We start from the raw sequence: 17,497 nt of genomic DNA on the forward strand, positions 1-17,497 counted from the left end.
ATTTGCACAAAGCATCCATGTCACCCTGAATTGACACATCAGAAAGCCGGTCATCTGGGATATCCAGCGAACCAGCTAAATCCGAACCATAAGTCAGATCCGTACCAGTTTGGACCCTCTTCGCTCGAGGGCGTTTTCTCCCGCCAACGGTGGAGGTAGATGGCGGATCTTTCCTCTTCTCCCCGACAACGGCGGAAGCAAGCGGTGGCTCCTTAGCAACGGTCACCGACCCCCCCAGAATATCGACGCCTCCACGGGTTCCTTCGAACCACCAAGGTCGAAGAGGAGGAGCTGGCACAGACGCCGCCGCCGATCTGGTCGCAGCTTTCTTCGTTCTCTTTGGCACGCCTCCGAGAACCCTTGCCTGGGCCGCCACCGGATCTACCCCTTTCAACTGCTTATCCATGAGCTCGTTGGGGGACGGTCTACGATCACGCGGTTCAGCCGTGGGATGCTGCTCAACGACCTTCCCGTCCTTATCAAGGCCTAACCGCTTCAAGGTACTCTCGGACAGATCCTGGCCAAACCGGTCTGCAAAAAGAAAACCAAACAAGAATTACACGACAGGAATAAAACATAGCTTTAAAAAACAGGAGCATAACAGGCAAAAATGGGCCTCACACCGACCCCACTCACCCTGGCTGAGGGCCGGTATGAGGCCGACGTGACAGAAGAGCGGCTCATCTTGAAGAATAATCGAGTCGGGGCAGCCATCCCTTCTCAAAGATCGAACAGTGCAGACGCCCGCTCCTCATCCTCGCAAGAGGAACCTTGAAGCGTCCATTTTCACCTTACCCCGGAGGTACACTCCTCATACTCTTCCGGTTCTCACACCGCAAGTAAACAGGGCTCTGGAAAGACCGGGGCAATGGGTAATCCTCCGGCACTTGGACATAAAGCCACCGCCGTTGCCGGTCTTTGCGCAGAAGTAAGCTTGTTCACGGAGACATAGCCGGCTCCGTCAGACGCTGTACCACCCCACTTTTCCGGCAATTGACGGTCGAAGACTGTGGAGTCGGCGGAATAAGTTGACTGTCGGGATCTCCCCCCTAAAGAGACAAAGCCACACAAAGCCAACTATCGTCCTCATGGCGGCGGATGTAGTTGGGCCACCGCGACGTTCATAGCTCGATAATGGCCACAACGTATTTATTCGGAGGAAACCGCAGCCCATACTCCGGATGCACGATGTACACGCCGGTGTGACCGGTGGAGGGCAACAGACCGCCTGACCCTTTTTAGGAATAACGATCTTATACCCCTCACCGAACGAGAAATGGCCTCCGAAAAATGTCTCGCCGGAACAACTGGCGAACTTATGGGACCAACCACGTTCAAGACCGATCGTGCGGGGCTCGCCATGATCCGGGACAGATGACCTCCCACCATCGGAAGGGGTCCCCTCATCCTCATCAAGCATCCTCACCCTCATCCTTCCGTCCCTCCAAAATTGGTGGATCGACTACGGGAGAAGGAGACCTAGGGCCCCCAAACCTTATCGGAATGGCGTCTAGTATCTCCTCCCCATCAAGACGCAACGGGGAATCCTCCGGCGCGTGAAGTACTAGTCCGGCGCCGATGTGAGACATAATAGCAACAATTATTTAACAAAATAAAAAGTGAAGAAGTTTGTTTGTTTACCTTGAAGAAAAACACTCACGGAGTAACAACTCGAATGTTAGAAAGAGAAGCCCTTGAAAGTTTAGAGAAGGAAAATTTTGGAGAATGAAATTGGTGGGCAATTTCACGGGGCAACTGCCCTATTTATAGGGAAAAGCCCATGAAGCAGACCAATCGAGAGAATGACCCATGAAGCGTCAACCAATCGGCGTGCGGACACACGTGTCGGACATGCAACCACGGGATGTCAATCGTTGCAACAATTGTGTCAATCAATGCAACAGTGACCAAACGTCTTCAACACGCCTATTCATATCTCTCCGCCTATTCACCTTCCTCAACAAATTCCCAAGCATCCCGCTCTCCGCCGCCACACGATCGACCAAGCCGGACACACCGCCGGCGGGGCAATCAAAAATAACCTAGTCTCAACCGGTCTCGGCCAGCGTCCCTTTCTTATCCACATCGGATGCCCAATACACATCCATGCGGAGGGGGGATATGGTACGGCCTAAGAAAGACCAGGCAGAGGCAAAAGAAGCCGCCGAAGAAGAAGCCGATCGAGTAAAATTTTCTACAAACTACTTGCGCAGAATATACGCTCGGACGTACATCGAAGCCCATACCACGGCATAGACTACGCTGGGGGCAAATTGATGGGGCATATTCGCATGACCGACCAAGTCAACACATTAGACAAGGTCAAAGATATCCACAAAGAAGTCAACATCTTAGGACCCTAGCGATGCGACCCATCGGCCCGCAACAACCTGGGTCCCGCATGGCAACATGTCGGTAGGGGCACATATCCGCGTACTCATATCCAAGACCCCTCGGCGGTGAGTCAACATGGCCCGCCGGCCAGCCATAGGTCCCTCGGCCGAGGGGTAGATCGATCTTTCCACCGCTAGCCACTTGGCCACTTGGCCACTACGTGACAAAAGGTGAAGTCTATAAATACTCCTCAACCCTCATTGAGGAAAAGATCCCAATCCGTAAATACACAACTTAACCTAAATACACTATTCATCCGGTATAATCTTCCTTATCTCTCTACAATATATTCCTAGCCAATTAGCATACAACTTATACATCCGAGTTTCGACTTGGGCGTCGGAGTGGGTACGCTTGGCTCAAAGCCAAGCCCCGCCTCGTTCATTGTTGCAGGAGAGGCCGAGAGGAACGATTAGGGCCAAGGGAGAATCCAACTCAAGACATCATTCAACAAGCCACGGGTGGTAACTATACTTGCTCTGGAATTACACCCGGAACAATATTATTGTTTGATCAAGTATATTTAACCCGTTTTAAATTTAAGACGGAAATTTCCGTCTTAAACGAGAATTCGTGATCAGAGACTAGAAGTATATGAGTGTGGCATAGTGATACAGAACAAATCCATGGTACAAATGGATCTAGGAAAGTGTGGGGGAAATCACTGTAGATGAAAGAAGCATACAGCATACACAGGTTGATACAGAAGAATACATGGACATATCAGTCATCACAATACATGACAAATCAAGAACTACTCTTATTGTACTCCCTCCATTCAACTCCACACTACCACTTTCTTTTTTCACGTTTGCCAACGCGTTTTTTACACGCTAAATATCGTTAGCTACGTATTTGCAAAAAATATAAAAGTTAGATATTCTTAATGTACTCGTAACGACGAATAAAACAAGATCCCACATGAAAATTGAAATAAATTGAAATTGAATGTTTAACTATGAATAGTGTACAAAATAGATAATGGTAGTGTGGAGTTGAATAGAGGGAGTATCATGTACTAATCCTTCCATAAATCTGAATTTTGTATTCTGGTACAAAAAATGTTACTAATACGGTACAACTGTACAAGTCATTTCATTTCAACATTTTGTGAGGCTACAAATTAAACTGAACTGCTACATTTCCTGTCTTGTTTTGTTTACATCAGTCTATGTTACTCCATCTGTTCAATCTTCTCCTGCAGGCTGCTACTCTGATCTTTAATAGAACAGTGAATAATCAAAATCAATCCAATCATTCTTACATCCTTACAAATATTCTATATTTCTAATCCCAACATTTCCTTCACTTTTGACTTACTTTGTCAACTTATAATCCCTCTGTCTCCATTAATTCTTTACGTTAAGAGATATACGCTCGAAGAAATTCAAAAGCGAAAAAAAAGCAACATGTACATAAGAAGGAAATTGAAGTTTTTAAGTTTTATATACCTAAACGAAGACGTAAAGAAATGAGTGAGTCACCCAAATAAAGATAACGTAAAAAAATTGACTATTACCATTTACGAATGAAGTTGTTAAGTCGATATAAGCCAATAATGGCCGCCCAATGATATCTCCAGGCTCAATTAGTCTCACTATAGACGGATATATATCCGTCTATAGTGAAAGACGGGTCAAATATGTTTAAAGTGGTGACATTTTTAGGCCCCACCATGCAACTTGTTGCTTGTTATGCTTAAAGTGGGTGAATATTTGGCCCGTGTATAACTATAGACAGATATCTCCCGTCTATAATGAGAATTTGTGCTCCAGGCTATAATATCTTCCATTTATATTTACCAAAATTTTTCTAAGTTGTGACTTTAGTGAAAAAATCAAAAATTTGAACCTGTAACACTAAATTCAAAGTTCTAGTGTATGGCAGCTTGTTGGCGCTGTCGCCTTTTAGACAACGAAAAATTTGAAAATTTAGTGAAAATTATTTTTTTTAATAAGATTTCTGTAATGGAATATTATTTCACCCAAAAAATAATCGCTCTTTATTTTCATCCTTCGTAGTTTGTACTACAAATCCTGGTTCCGCCACTACTTGAAAATACTCCTACAAGTGTATAACTAACTCAATTAAATAAGCTTTGAATGAAAGTGGTACCTGCAAAATTGATCAGTGATCCAATAAATTCAACTTCAATAAATAGCTTAGAAAAGAGTTCTGCCAATGAAGATCTTTACCTTTTTCAGGGACCAAAACCATTTAATACAGTAAAGAAATTTCACTGTTATGTGGTCAAGACTTCCTTCTATTATCAAGTCAGAAATTTCCCAGAATGCATAAATGGTAGCTGTCATTTTATATGATACGGAGTATATCAAGTAGGTGAATTACAAGTTACAATCGGATACATTCATTTATCTTTTCAATATTACGCTTTTGTTCATGGACTCATGGTATTAAGTATCGGTATGGTATTGATTTCGAAATGAATATTTTGTCATGAATGCGTTTGGTACTGTGGTAGACTGGTAGTAATAAATTTCAAAACCTGTATAAATTGGCCGCAATGCAACCAGTGTCGCAGTCCCGCACAAAAAAAAAAAACGTAAAAACAATTGACTGAGACAGAGAAAATACAACTGTACAAGCCAAGGTGTAAGGGAACGGACCTAAATGCTCTCGGACGCAAAGACGAAGAGATAAGCCGTGACTCCGTGAGAGCGTAAAATTCAGCTCCAGCTCGCCTTTCAATACAGCAAATTAAAGTTAAGTTTTTGGGGATTGTGGAAGTGAAATGTCATATGGGCAGGGCAGTATATGGGCAGGGCAGTTAGCAGATTGCAGGTTACAGGTTGCATTCCCTTGTCTATCAAGTAAACCAATCTATCTCACTTCACCCAATGCAGTAAGAAAGGTAAACCAGTAAGAAAACAATACTCATTTACCCAAAAAAAAAAAAAACTTCAGAAAGATCAACCTCTCTTGTTGCTTTCTTCTCTGTTTGTTTATTTTTTACTTTGGGAAGTGGGAATTTTTACTGTCAGTATTCTACTGTCAGCACCTTTTTACCTTATAAAATTACCATAAATTGACACCTGAACTTTTTTAACTCCCAGCTTTCTAAAACATAATCATCATATTCAATTATTCATCATCATTAGGGTTTCTGAAGAAATGAAAATGAGGTTTCTGTTTTTCATAGCATTACTTCTGCAAATTTTGGCTTGGTTTCCTGCAACTTGTAGGCTTTTACCTTCTCCTAATCATCACACTTTCCAGCAACCAGGTAATTTTTTTTTAATCTTTCAGTAATGTTATTACCTTATTCTTCCTCCGTCTTAATCATTTGCTTACCTTTGATGAAAGTATCTTTCATAAAGAATATAAAAGGTACTCCGTAGTCCGTATATAAATGATTGTGACGGAGGGAGTATCAGTTACGTAAATACTCCGTATAAAATATATCGCCTTCATTTTGTTAAAGCTTTAGTGCTTATTTTCAGGCACTATAGTCAGTCTCAGTCCTGTTAGTGTAGAAGCTTCATACAGTTCATTACAGGTGTTCCCTCAATCCTTCTATTCTACTAATCTACTATGCATCTCTAATTCCGAGCGATTATGTATCTATGGCGATTATGGTATTAAATCTCGGTTGATATTGATATCATCTCAAAAAGTGCCTTTCAAAAATCTTTATAACTCGGTCGAGTCTGAGTGTCTAGGCACGCCTAGTCCTTAATTTTGAAAGACCATTGATCAATTCCCGAAACTGACCAAAACCGAGATTTAATACCTTGGGTCGGCCCGTATGTTTTGACCGCTTTCGGAATATCGTCTAATTAAGTCATTTTGGTTTAGGAATCAGAAGAAACAGGAGCAGGAGGAAGCTACAGAGGAATAGACAAAGTAGGATCAAGGCCACCAAATTGTGAGCACAAGTGTGATAGTTGTTACCCTTGTCTAGCAATCCAAGTGCCAACAATCACATCCCATTTAGGGATTCAGTTTGCAAATTATGAGCCTGAAAGTTGGAAATGCAAATGTGGGCCATCTGTTTATAGCCCATAAGTTTCGATGTTCACAAGTTCTTGGTTAAGACCGTCGTAAGTTAAGACGACTCTCGCAACTGATTTAAATAAGGGAAAAATAAAAGGAGGATTGTGAGAGGTTCTAACTTAAGTCGGTCTTAAACAAGACTTAAAATAGGACGAACTTGTAAGTCTAGAGATATGATGTAGGTAGTGTCGTAGTGATGTATTGCAAGTTTAGCAATGTTGTAGGACTTGAGCAGTTTAGTACCATGCATGATGCAGTTAGCTTTGTACAAATCAAATATTCAATTTGAGATCATTGTGGTAGTAATATAATGAGTATTAGTTGATCAACTGCTTTTAATTTGAGTGTTTTGACACACTATTTTAATTGTGTTTTGGTGTTACATGATGACAATCTTATTAATATGAGACTTGTACCCTTAATTTAGGATAACGTATATCTTGGAATGTTATATTGACATGTATATCCAACGGGCTAGTTTAGGGCCCGTAATTTGCAACCCGATCCCGCCAAAAAGCATAAAAGAAATTGGCCCAGACTTGCTCGACACATCCACGGGCTAGTTTAGGGCAAGTTCCTAGCCAACCCTGCCCGCCTACCCACGAGCTTGTTCATGGTCATGACTCATGTCGGTTACACCTGTCTAAACCTTTCAAAATTGTCCCGATCCGAATAACCCAATCGTACTCCACTTGCACCTGAACTGAGGATCTGAAACCCGAAATGACTCAATCCTATTCAACCGACCTGGATATTTATTATCGCATAGTGATTGTTATCCCCAAATAGCTTGATAACAACCCACCCGTAAACAATCAGAACCCAAAATGAGCCAACTCGAAGCGAATTCTTACAAACCCGAACAATCCAAACCTGACCTGATTAACCCGTTTACCAGGTCTACACCTAACCGACCCATAGCCAGTCTACCAATTCCCCTACTACTAAGGGAATAAAAGTTCTCTAAAATTTCCCCGTTCAAATGAAATGCTCTATGATAGGTCATCACTCATCAGAATATATCACTCCTCACAATATATCATAATTATATCATATTAATTATTTGCTATAAATAGGAGATACTACTACTAATTTTTAATTTGTAAACACACATTAATGAGATATTTTGATTTTCTTATACATGTGTCATTGCATTAATAATACGTATGACTGTATGAGACAAAATATATTGAACAATTTTATTGTATAATTAAGTCATTACTTAAAGTTATTTTTTTGGTAAATGTAATCGTATAATAATATACTCCCTATTCCCTAATGTATTTAATGTCTTCCTACATTATTATCTAAAAAGCCGCGCATTTGCGCGAGATCTACACCAGTACTCAATACTCCAATAGCGCTCTAAAATTGTTTATCAGATCAGTTTTACTAACCCCCTAACTTCGTCACTGATCACCTAAAATAACCCGACCCGCTCAATACGGCCTCTCCTACAGTCCTACGTACCCAATTAACCAAAACGGCAAAACTCCATTACTCTTCTTCAACCCATCTACGGCCCACATAACCTGTCTCGCTAGTCGCTCCTCTCACCGAACTCATTGTGTTTGCTTCATTTTTCCTCCATCTCCATTGTTGATCCTCCTCACTGTGCTTCAGATCTCTAATTCAAACCCCTCTAACAATGGTACTTCACCTCTTTAATCTCCCTCTTCTTTAGATCTTCACATTAGTATTTGTTACTCGATTTTTAATGTAATTTTTCTATAGATTCTTGTTTTCTGATTTAATTTCATTGCAACTTGCATAATTTAATCTTGATTTGAGTTGTTCTCCATTTTTTAAGTATACCCTTTTCATCTTTTTGAATGTTGATTTAGTTTACCCCTTCAATTTTGCTTTTTAATTACCCAATTGTACAAATGTAGGTTTTTAGTGTCTATGATCAGTGAAACAAATTGATGTGTCCCTGTTACCTCGCAAATTGCAGGAGCCCTTTTACTCCCTTCGTCCCGATAATTTGTTTATCTTATTCTTTGCGACGGGTATTTTGATCAATGGTAAACAAATGACGGGGACAAAGGGAGTAATTGAATTTCTGTAGGAATCAAACCCCGTTCTTGAAAGAAAGTGGAGAGTTAAATGTGTAGTGGGTATGAGTTTGTTGTGTGGGTTGTTATTTGATGGAATGTGATGAGAAATGTTGTGTAGGACTCAAGCCCAGTTGTGAAAGCCATTTTGCTGCTTGATTCGGAATGCAAAAGGGTAGCTGTTAAGTATTACTCGGATGATTGGCCTACAAATGCTGCGAAACTGGCTTACGAGAAATCTGTTTTTACTAAAACTCAGAAGACCAATGCTAGGACAGAAGGTAGTTTTGATTTGGTCTTTATTAGAGGTTTGCTGTTGTGTTTTTGAAAAATTGCAGTGTTTAGTATGTATGATTATGCTTTAGAGATAGTGTCATTTACGGAGTGCTTAATAGAATTTATGATAGAGAAGATTTCAGAGTCTGTTTGTAGCCATGTAGGCGATCATGTGAAAGTCTTGTGGAACATGTAGAACCTATTCTTAGTTGAAAGCTTAGATTAAAAACAAAGTGGATGTACTTAATCCCGATGCTCAGTGATGCCCTAGCTAACTATAACGCCTAGGTGCGACTAAAATGTGGCTTGTAGATAAGCCACCTTAAGCACAATATGTTTACATTTTTCGGGTAGATGCAAGAAAAAGAACAAAGGCATAAGTATTGGTATTTTTAATGTAACTTTTTAATTCTTGTTTAAATACGAAAGTTGAATGTATTTATGAATTGGACTGTTGGAGCCTGCATGGAGTAGATATAAAATTAAGTAGGATGTAGAGTCGCTTCAACCTTCACATTGTCTTTCTTTCGGCCGTTCAAGTTGGTTTTTCTCTCAAAGAAACTACTTCTGTCTTTATAGAGGCTCTTCTACAGGTCTAAAGACCATAACATGGTTTTACAATGGATTGTTCATCGTAGGTTGGGAAGAAAATGCTCCCGGTGTTTTTCTATTGTATAACATGTTGGCCTTGAACTATTGGCATCAAGTTGGTTTGGAGTTGCCTTAGTCAGTGAAAGATTGCTCTTGCCTGAACTTTCATCTTTTAGTTTTGGAAAGGGATAGAGTGGTTTTTCCGTTGCTGTCATTCTCATACTCTGAATGTATAACTAGACTATGGCAGGAGTGGAGTCTGTGTATGAAGTACTTAAAGGATTCTTTATTCCTTACAATGTATACTAGTCTACTGAAACTCCTGATTCATGTCCAGCCTACTTCCTCCCAGGAGTTAGAGGAAAACGAGCGGTAGACAAGGGAGGGGGGAAGGGGTTGGTGTGTTTGGATACAGTTTCTCTCCAAATTTTTCGAGGAATTATAATTTGTCTTAGAGGAGGGGAAATTGAACTCTCTGTTTTCCTCTCACTCTTTGTGTCCCTCCTTCCGCTGCAAATCCTCTAATATAATCAAGGCCTTAATATTTACGGGGCCAGCGGCCTATAGAAAGCTAATTGTTATATGCTGGGAAATAGCATTAATTCATTTTACTAAATGTTTGCAGCTGAGATAACTATGTTTGACAACAACATTGTCATCTACAAGTTTGTTCAAGATCTCCATTTCTATGTCATTGGAGGTGACAATGAAAATGAACTTATCTTAGATGCAGTTCTTCAGGGTTTCTTTGATGCTGTCACCCTTCTTCTCAGGTAGTTTTTTCCGTAAGTTGATTGATTAACAGAATACTTTACTCAAATGATGTTAAAGTTTATCTCTTACCATTTGTATCTGGTACTGTTTACCCTACAGGAACAAGGTTGACAAGAGTGAGGCTCTTGAGAACTTGGATCTTATACTTCTGTGCCTTGACGAGATTGTTGACAGAGGGTAAGAATTGTCAGTTGTATTTGATTGTTAATTCTCATGTTATTTTTATTTTTCGTTGAACTCTTTTAGAAGTTTGACCAAGTAATGTCAAATATGAATTTAGACCTGTCAACCTGAAGTTTTAAATGTGTTGGTAGCACCGGTAGCATTTCATGTTGACTAATTAGTCATCATTACTTTTCTGTATGTCGTGTGGTAGCCTTTCAACAGCCAGTGCATTTACATCATTTATCGTAATGAATTTCGGAGAAGAAACCACGTCGCTTAAAGAACCATGTTCAGTGTTCATTTGAAATGGTGGAAGGATGGCAGTGTTACATTTTCTTATATTCGTTTGTGTTGATATTTGGCTTTGTAGCTACTGCATGTCTTGCTGCGTGCTCTGTGCTGTTTATGGTTAGATTGTGAAAGGTTGAGGACAGGAAACGTCCTTGGTAAACATATAGTTTAGCTGTATCAAATAAATCGATATTCGTACCTTGCAAAAAGAAACTCTGGTATATGTTTCTGTGGAAGAGATAGTAAGACTCGGATAATCAAGATAGAGTCGGTGACTCGGTGCACAAGTACATTTGTGCGTCGTAATGTTCTTGTGGTCTTACAGGACCGTGACTTGTTTGCATACTTTGTCCCCCTATCAGACACTTTATGCTCATGCTATAATGTTAAGACCTTTCTTAATGTGAGTACTTGAAGCTAAATATAAATGCTTTTCTAAAATGGGCTTGAAACTTATTTAGAACACTTGGATGGGTGTGGTTGAGTTATTCTTCCCTCCATCCCATCTATAAATTGTCCCCGTTTGACTTTATTGGTTCAACGATGTCAACTTTGATCACTAGTATCTCGATTTATATGTTTAGATATAATGAAAAAAAATTGTCTTGTTTGATTTATCGAAACAACTAGAAGGTTGCAAATATTGTATGTTGTGAAAAACATCTGGCAAAATTGACATAGGTTGACCACCATAGTCAATTGGAGACCTACATAGATGGGATGGGCTGATGGAAGGAGAATTATGTATTCAGCACACAAAAAAATGTCAATGCTTCCTTATCCACGATCTAGGCTTATACTCTCCTCCTGTCGCAGGTTTATTCTAGAGACAGATGGTAATGTGATTGCTGGTAAAGTTGCAACAAGCAGTGCTGATCCATCTGCACCTTTATCTGAACAGGTAACGTAACATGATTATGCGCCATTTTTTCTATTTTCATTGTTTCGTACATCCTGTAAATTTTATGGAACCCAGTGGAGAATAATTTTGTTTGGAATCAGTAAACAACTCCATTAGTTGTGTGTACCTCCAGTCCTCCACCTCCGGTACTGTAATCTTAGTTACAGTTTCCCGGCTTTTATTTGGAACTGATTGATGATAACCCTATTATATTTGATGATGATCCTTGAAGTATAACTGATAATATATTTTTCCTGTTATTCTGCAGACCATATCTCAGGCGTTCGCTTTGGCTCGTGAACACTTTGCAAGATCCCTCTTAAGCTGAAAACTCGACTTTGATTTCTTTTTTAAGAGTTTATAGGTGCTGGACTGCTTCTGCTTTATCATAGGATTCGCCATGTTTTATCCTTTTAGTGAACCTAACAGTGTAAAACTTCCTGAATGTATAAGGTTGTGTCGAATTCTTGGCAACATCAATATGATAAATATCTAGTTATCAATTGCAGTGATTTTGTTGAAGTGTGAGACTTTTCTGGAGTGTTCTAGAAGGTTCCGGAATATTCTAGAATAATGTAGAAACTTCTAGATTGTTCTAGAATAATGTCGAAGTTACTAGAATAGTCTAGAATACTCTAGAAGGATCATGAATGGTCTAGATGTGTGTAGAGAAGTCTAGAACCTTCTAGAGATGCTTGTATGTATAGAGAACTCTAGAGACGTACTAAGTCTAGGTCACTCTAGAATGCTCTATTTTAGAGAATTCCAAGAATGTAGGAGAAGGAGGAGGAGCACTATAAATAGAGGTTCTCCCCTCCCATTTTGATGTATCCCAACAAATTCACAACAAATCAATACACAAACTAATTCTTTTAAACTAAACTCCAACTAATCAACCTTCAACCAATCAAATAAACAAACAACTAATCTCCGCTCTACTTCTTATACTCCCCCATACACCAACAAGTTGTATCAAGAGCTCTAAAGATCTTAGGGCAACAAAATAAAACTATGGCTTCCGCATCAAATACTTTATCGTCTACCCTTCCAATTTTTGGAGGAGAAAATTACGACTATTGGTGCATTAAAATGAAGGCTCTCTTAAAATCAAATGCACTATGGGAGATTGTGGAAAATGGTCCTGAAAAGCAACAAGAAGGTGTTCAACCCACCGAAGCATCCTTAAAGAAAATAAATGAGGAAGCAACAAGAAGTTGTTCAACCCACCGAAGCATCCTTAAAGAAAATAAATGAGGATGAGATAAAGGACGCCAAAGCCTTGTCTTTCATCTTTAATGTTGTTTCGGAGACCATCTTTCCAAAAATAATGCGGGCTTCTACCGCAAAAGAAGCATGGGATTCACTCCAAAAAGAATTCCATGGTGATGAAAGGATAAGAACAATACGTCTCAATATCCTAAGAAAAGATTTCGAAAATTTGAAGATGAGGGAGAATGAAGACATACAAACCTATACTTCGAGAGTAACGGAGATGGTTAACCAAATGAAAATATATGGTGAAGATATTACCGACACGAGAATCGTGCAAAAAATTCTCGCGACTTTAACCAAAAAGTTCGACATGATTGTCACTGTTATTGAAGAATCAAGGGATCTTTCAAAGCTGTGGAAAGAATAATCATGCAGAAAAGAATTGCTATTTCAAAGGCAAGCCCCAGTGTCACCATTGTAAGAAGTATGGGCACATTAAAAAAGATTGTAGACAAAAACAAATGGAGTCCAAGGACGAAGCTCATTATTCAAGTAGCGTTAATAATGAGCACCTCTTCTATGCCGGCCAAGCAAAGAGTTCAAGCAAAGAAAGTAGGTGGCTAATTGACAGTGGTTGTACAAGTCACATGACGAATGATTCAAGCATCTTGGCGAGTTGGATACTTCATGTCCAAACTCCCGTACGAATGGGGAATGGCGAAATTCGACATCGAAGGGCAAAGGTACGATCATTGTTCCAACTAAGCGGGGTACAAAATACATTAAAGATGTCTTTGCTTGTCCGGATCTTCTTTGAAAATTTGCTAAGTGTGGCACAAATGATCAAGAATGGTTATTCACTAGTCTTTGCGAATAATCATTGCACCATATATGACCCCGGAAATAAGGAGATTGCTAAAGTTGTCATGGAAAATAAAAGCTTCTCCTTGAAATGGAAGTATGGCCTAGAGTCATCATATCGAGCTCATGCCGCGGAGACCTGACTATGGCATAGAAGGTACGGACATTTCAACTTACGTGCACTAGCCGACTTACACAAGCAGAATGTTGTGCGGGATTTTCCAATGATTCAAGCAACTAAAGAACTATGCGAGTCTTGTCAACTTGGAAAGCAACACCGCCTGCCATTTCCAAAGAGCCAAGCATGGAGGGCAAGTAAAAAGCTATAGCTTGTTCACACAGACGTATGCGCTCCTCAAAGAATCTTATCTCATCTTGGAAACAGGTACTTTATCCTGTTTATTGATGATTTTACTCGAATGACTTGGGTATATTTTATGAAACAAGAATCAGAACTATTCCAAGTCTTTCAAAAATTCAAAGCTCTCGCTGAAAATCAAAGCGCATGCAAATTGAAGATGATTAAATCCGATCGCGGGAAAGAATATACTTCTTCACAATTTGACCAGTTTTGTGAAGATGAAGGTGTAGAACATCAGCTCACCGCAGGATATACTCCACAACAAAACGGGGTATCCGAAAGAAATAATAGGACCGTGATGGAGATGGCCAGATGCATGTTGGCTGAAAAGAAAATGCCGAAGAAATTTTGGGCTGAGGCTGTCTACACATCCGTATACCTTAATGAGACTTCTAACAAAGGAGTTAAGGAAAAAACTCAGAGAAGCTTGGAGCGGTAAAAAGCCTACAGCTAAGCATTTAAAGGTGTTTGGCTCGATCTGCTATGCTCACATCCCAAGGCAAAAAAGGAGCAAGCTTGATGATAAGGCAGAGAAAGGTATATTTCTTGGCTACGACTCAAAATCAAAGGCTTACCGGATTTTCAATCTTAATACGGAGAAGATTATGATAAGCCGAGACGTGGAGTTTGATGAAGATGCAATATGGAATTGGGAAGAAAAGAAGGTGGAAAGAAATGTGATCCTAGTTTCTGATCACCAACATTCAGAAGGTGATGATGATATGATCAACAATAATGATCCTCCTACACCTCCATCAACTCCAATGTATGCACACTCTCCATCCTCAAACGACGATTCGGAGAATGCTACGGGACCTTAAGGTAAGAAAGATCTCTCCGAAATTTATGCAGAATGTCCCGTTATTAATCAGAATGAAGAGGAATGTGAGAGATGCTACTTCGCTTTTGAGGAGCCAAGAGACTATGACGAGGCTTCCAAATACAAAGAGTGGCAAGACGCAATGGAGACAAAAATAAACATGATAAAGAAGAATAACACCTGGGAATTAGTGGACAAACCCAAGGATCGAAAGGTGATTGGAGTGAAATGGGTCTACAAAACAAAGTTGAATCCAGATGGCTCAATCAATAAGTACAAAGCAAGATTGGTCGTGAAAGGGTACTCACTACAAGAAAAACTGAAACAGGCGACCGAAATTTGGCGACTAAAAGAAGTAGTCGCCAAATTGGCGACTGATTTTCAAATTGGCGACTGAAATTAGTCGCCAATCTGGCGACTGACTTTTTTAAAAAGGGAATCAAACGTGGCGACCGAAATTTTGGATTTGGCGACTGAATTATAGGTAGTCGCCAAATTGGCGACTGAATTTCAGTCGCCAAATTGAAAATCAGTCGCCAATTTTTTTAGTAGAAACCAGGCTGTCATTTTTAAAAAGGGAATCAACGTGGCGACCGATGTTTTAAATTTGGCGACTGATTTTGTGGTAGTCACCAAATTTGGCGACTGAAATTCAGTCGCCAAAATGAATTTCAGTCGCCAAATTTTTTAATAGAAACCAGCCTCTATCATACTTTACTCTTTACGAAACAAAAAAAAACAAGGGAGAGCGAAACAGCGGCGACGACGACACAACCAACCAACAACACCACACAACCACCCTTCCACCGCCATTTCCATCGCCATTTCCACCGCCACATCCACCCTCTTTAATTAGGTTAGTTGTTTTTGTTTAATTTCAATTTATTTAGTTTAATTTGTTAGATTAATTTATAGTTAGTTTGATTAATTTGTGGTTAGTTGGTTAGATTTATTTGTAGTTAGTATGTTTGATTAATTTGTAGTTAGATTTAGTTTAATTTGTAGTTAGATTTAGTTTAATTTGTGTTTGAATTAAAAGGGAATGATTAAGGGGGTTTTTGTGGGGTGGGCCGTGGTGGGGTGGGTGGCGGTTCGGCCGTGGGTGGGCCGTGGTGGTGTGGTTGGCAGTTCGGCCGTGGGTGGGCCCACCGGTGGCGGTTCGGGTCGTGGGGTGGTGTTTGGTGTTGGTAGGTAAGTGAAACGTCTCATTATCATTAGTATTAAGCTAGGTGGAACCGTCTTAATTAATATTATTATTAATATTAAGCTAAGTGAAACCGTCTTTTGCATTAATGGAATTAGCTAAGTGGAACCGTCTTTTGGATTAAGAGAAATTAGCTATTAGCTAAGTGGAACCTTCTTTAGGACTTGATTTTGATAAATTTAGTTTGATAATTCATGTTATTGATGAATTGAGGTAGAATAACCTTGTTATTTTTGTTTTTCTTTTCTCTTTTCGGGGGGTTGTCACCTTTGCGCTGCTAGGCACCACCGCACGCGGTAGTTACTTCTTGTTTTCTTTTCATTTTTGCTTTTACTTGATTAGGTAACCTCCTCTTACCAGTTATCTTTTAAATTTACTAATTTTAGTTCAAATTATGTTACGGACTTTAGGATAGAAGCCTTTATTATGTGGTTGAATTGGGCTATTGATTGACTTAATTAATTTAGTACTTGATTGTGTTGTTGTTTGATTTGATGTTGACTTAGTACCCGTTCAAGAATTACTCATTAGGAGTAATTCTTGAATAGTCCTCATTTTGGGATTTGTCTTTTGTACGTTTCAAGTCATTTAGGTAGTAAACACGTACTTGTGATTTATTAATGAGGAATGAGTTTGGTGGCGATCCCTTTAATGTTCTCCGAATACATGTATATGTGGAGTAATTAGTTATTCTACATAGATGTGTATTTGGAGAATCAAGGGAATTGTCGCGAATTTTTCCTCATTAATAAATTACAAGTGTGTTTGCTAGTGACTTGAAACGTACATTGACGGGTTTAGGTTGGAGTGATAAGGACCCCATTCGAAGATGGATTACTTATTGACAATATTTATATATTGTTTTCATATGTTTATTGTATAATGTGGAGTATAATGTTTAAATTTTGTATGTAATATTATTGTTACTTTTTAAAAATGTTTAAATTATTTTGGGGTCTTCTTTAGATTAAAATGAAGAGATTGAAACGTTCATGGATGTTTGAAGGAAGATTAGACCATTCCAATAAGAAAAGACGTCCTACCGCTAGATTTATAAAGGGTGTTAGCGAGTTTATTGAATTTGCTAAACAACAAGATGAATATGACTTGGTAGACAAAAAACTTAGGTGCTCTTGTGCCAAATGCAAAAACCTGAAATACCAGCTTGACATTGTAGTAGAAGAACATCTCATTATAAACGGGTTTAAGCCAAATTATTACAATTGGATTTCACATGGAGAAGCATATTCTCCAATTCATGAACAAACTCACACCCAACAAATACAAAATGATGAGAACCCATATAGAGAGATGGTTGTTGATGCTATGGATTCCACTATTTTTAATAGTGATGACCATACAACTATTTCTGAAGAACTACCGCCACACCCACAAGCAAAAGCCTTTCTTGACATGTTAAAAGCCTCAGAAAAACCCTTGTATGAAGGAAGCAGAATGACATTGTTACAAGCCGCTTCTAGGCTAATTACCTTGAAATGTGAGTTTAATATGGCATTTGTTGTTGTTGATGGCATTGCCTCGTTCCTTGAGGAATCTTTCCCCGATGATAATATCATGA

The 17,497-nt window shown here is 39.5% G+C and overlaps 2 protein-coding genes across 2 annotated transcripts; both read left to right on the top strand.

Moving 5' to 3' along the window:
• Positions 1–4,935: 4,935 nt before the first annotated feature.
• On the top strand, positions 4,936–6,737 carry LOC141613848 (uncharacterized). Its single transcript, XM_074432591.1, has 3 exons — positions 4,936–5,638; positions 5,856–5,911; positions 6,211–6,737. The coding sequence occupies exons 1-3, from the start codon at positions 5,527–5,529 to the stop codon at positions 6,418–6,420; spliced, it is 378 nt and encodes a 125-aa protein (XP_074288692.1). The 5' UTR covers positions 4,936–5,526; the 3' UTR covers positions 6,421–6,737.
• A 1,051-nt stretch (positions 6,738–7,788) lies between these two features.
• On the top strand, positions 7,789–11,982 carry LOC141613851 (coatomer subunit zeta-3-like). The gene is made up of 6 exons (XM_074432594.1): positions 7,789–8,059; positions 8,584–8,743; positions 9,955–10,102; positions 10,203–10,280; positions 11,376–11,460; positions 11,729–11,982. Exons 1-6 carry the CDS (start codon positions 8,057–8,059, stop codon positions 11,786–11,788), a joined length of 534 nt encoding a protein of 177 aa, XP_074288695.1. The 5' UTR covers positions 7,789–8,056; the 3' UTR covers positions 11,789–11,982.
• The last annotated feature ends 5,515 nt before the right edge of the window (positions 11,983–17,497 follow it).

This window comes from Silene latifolia, chromosome 1, assembly GCF_048544455.1.
Source record: "Silene latifolia isolate original U9 population chromosome 1, ASM4854445v1, whole genome shotgun sequence".
NCBI lineage: Eukaryota > Viridiplantae > Streptophyta > Magnoliopsida > Caryophyllales > Caryophyllaceae > Silene > Silene latifolia.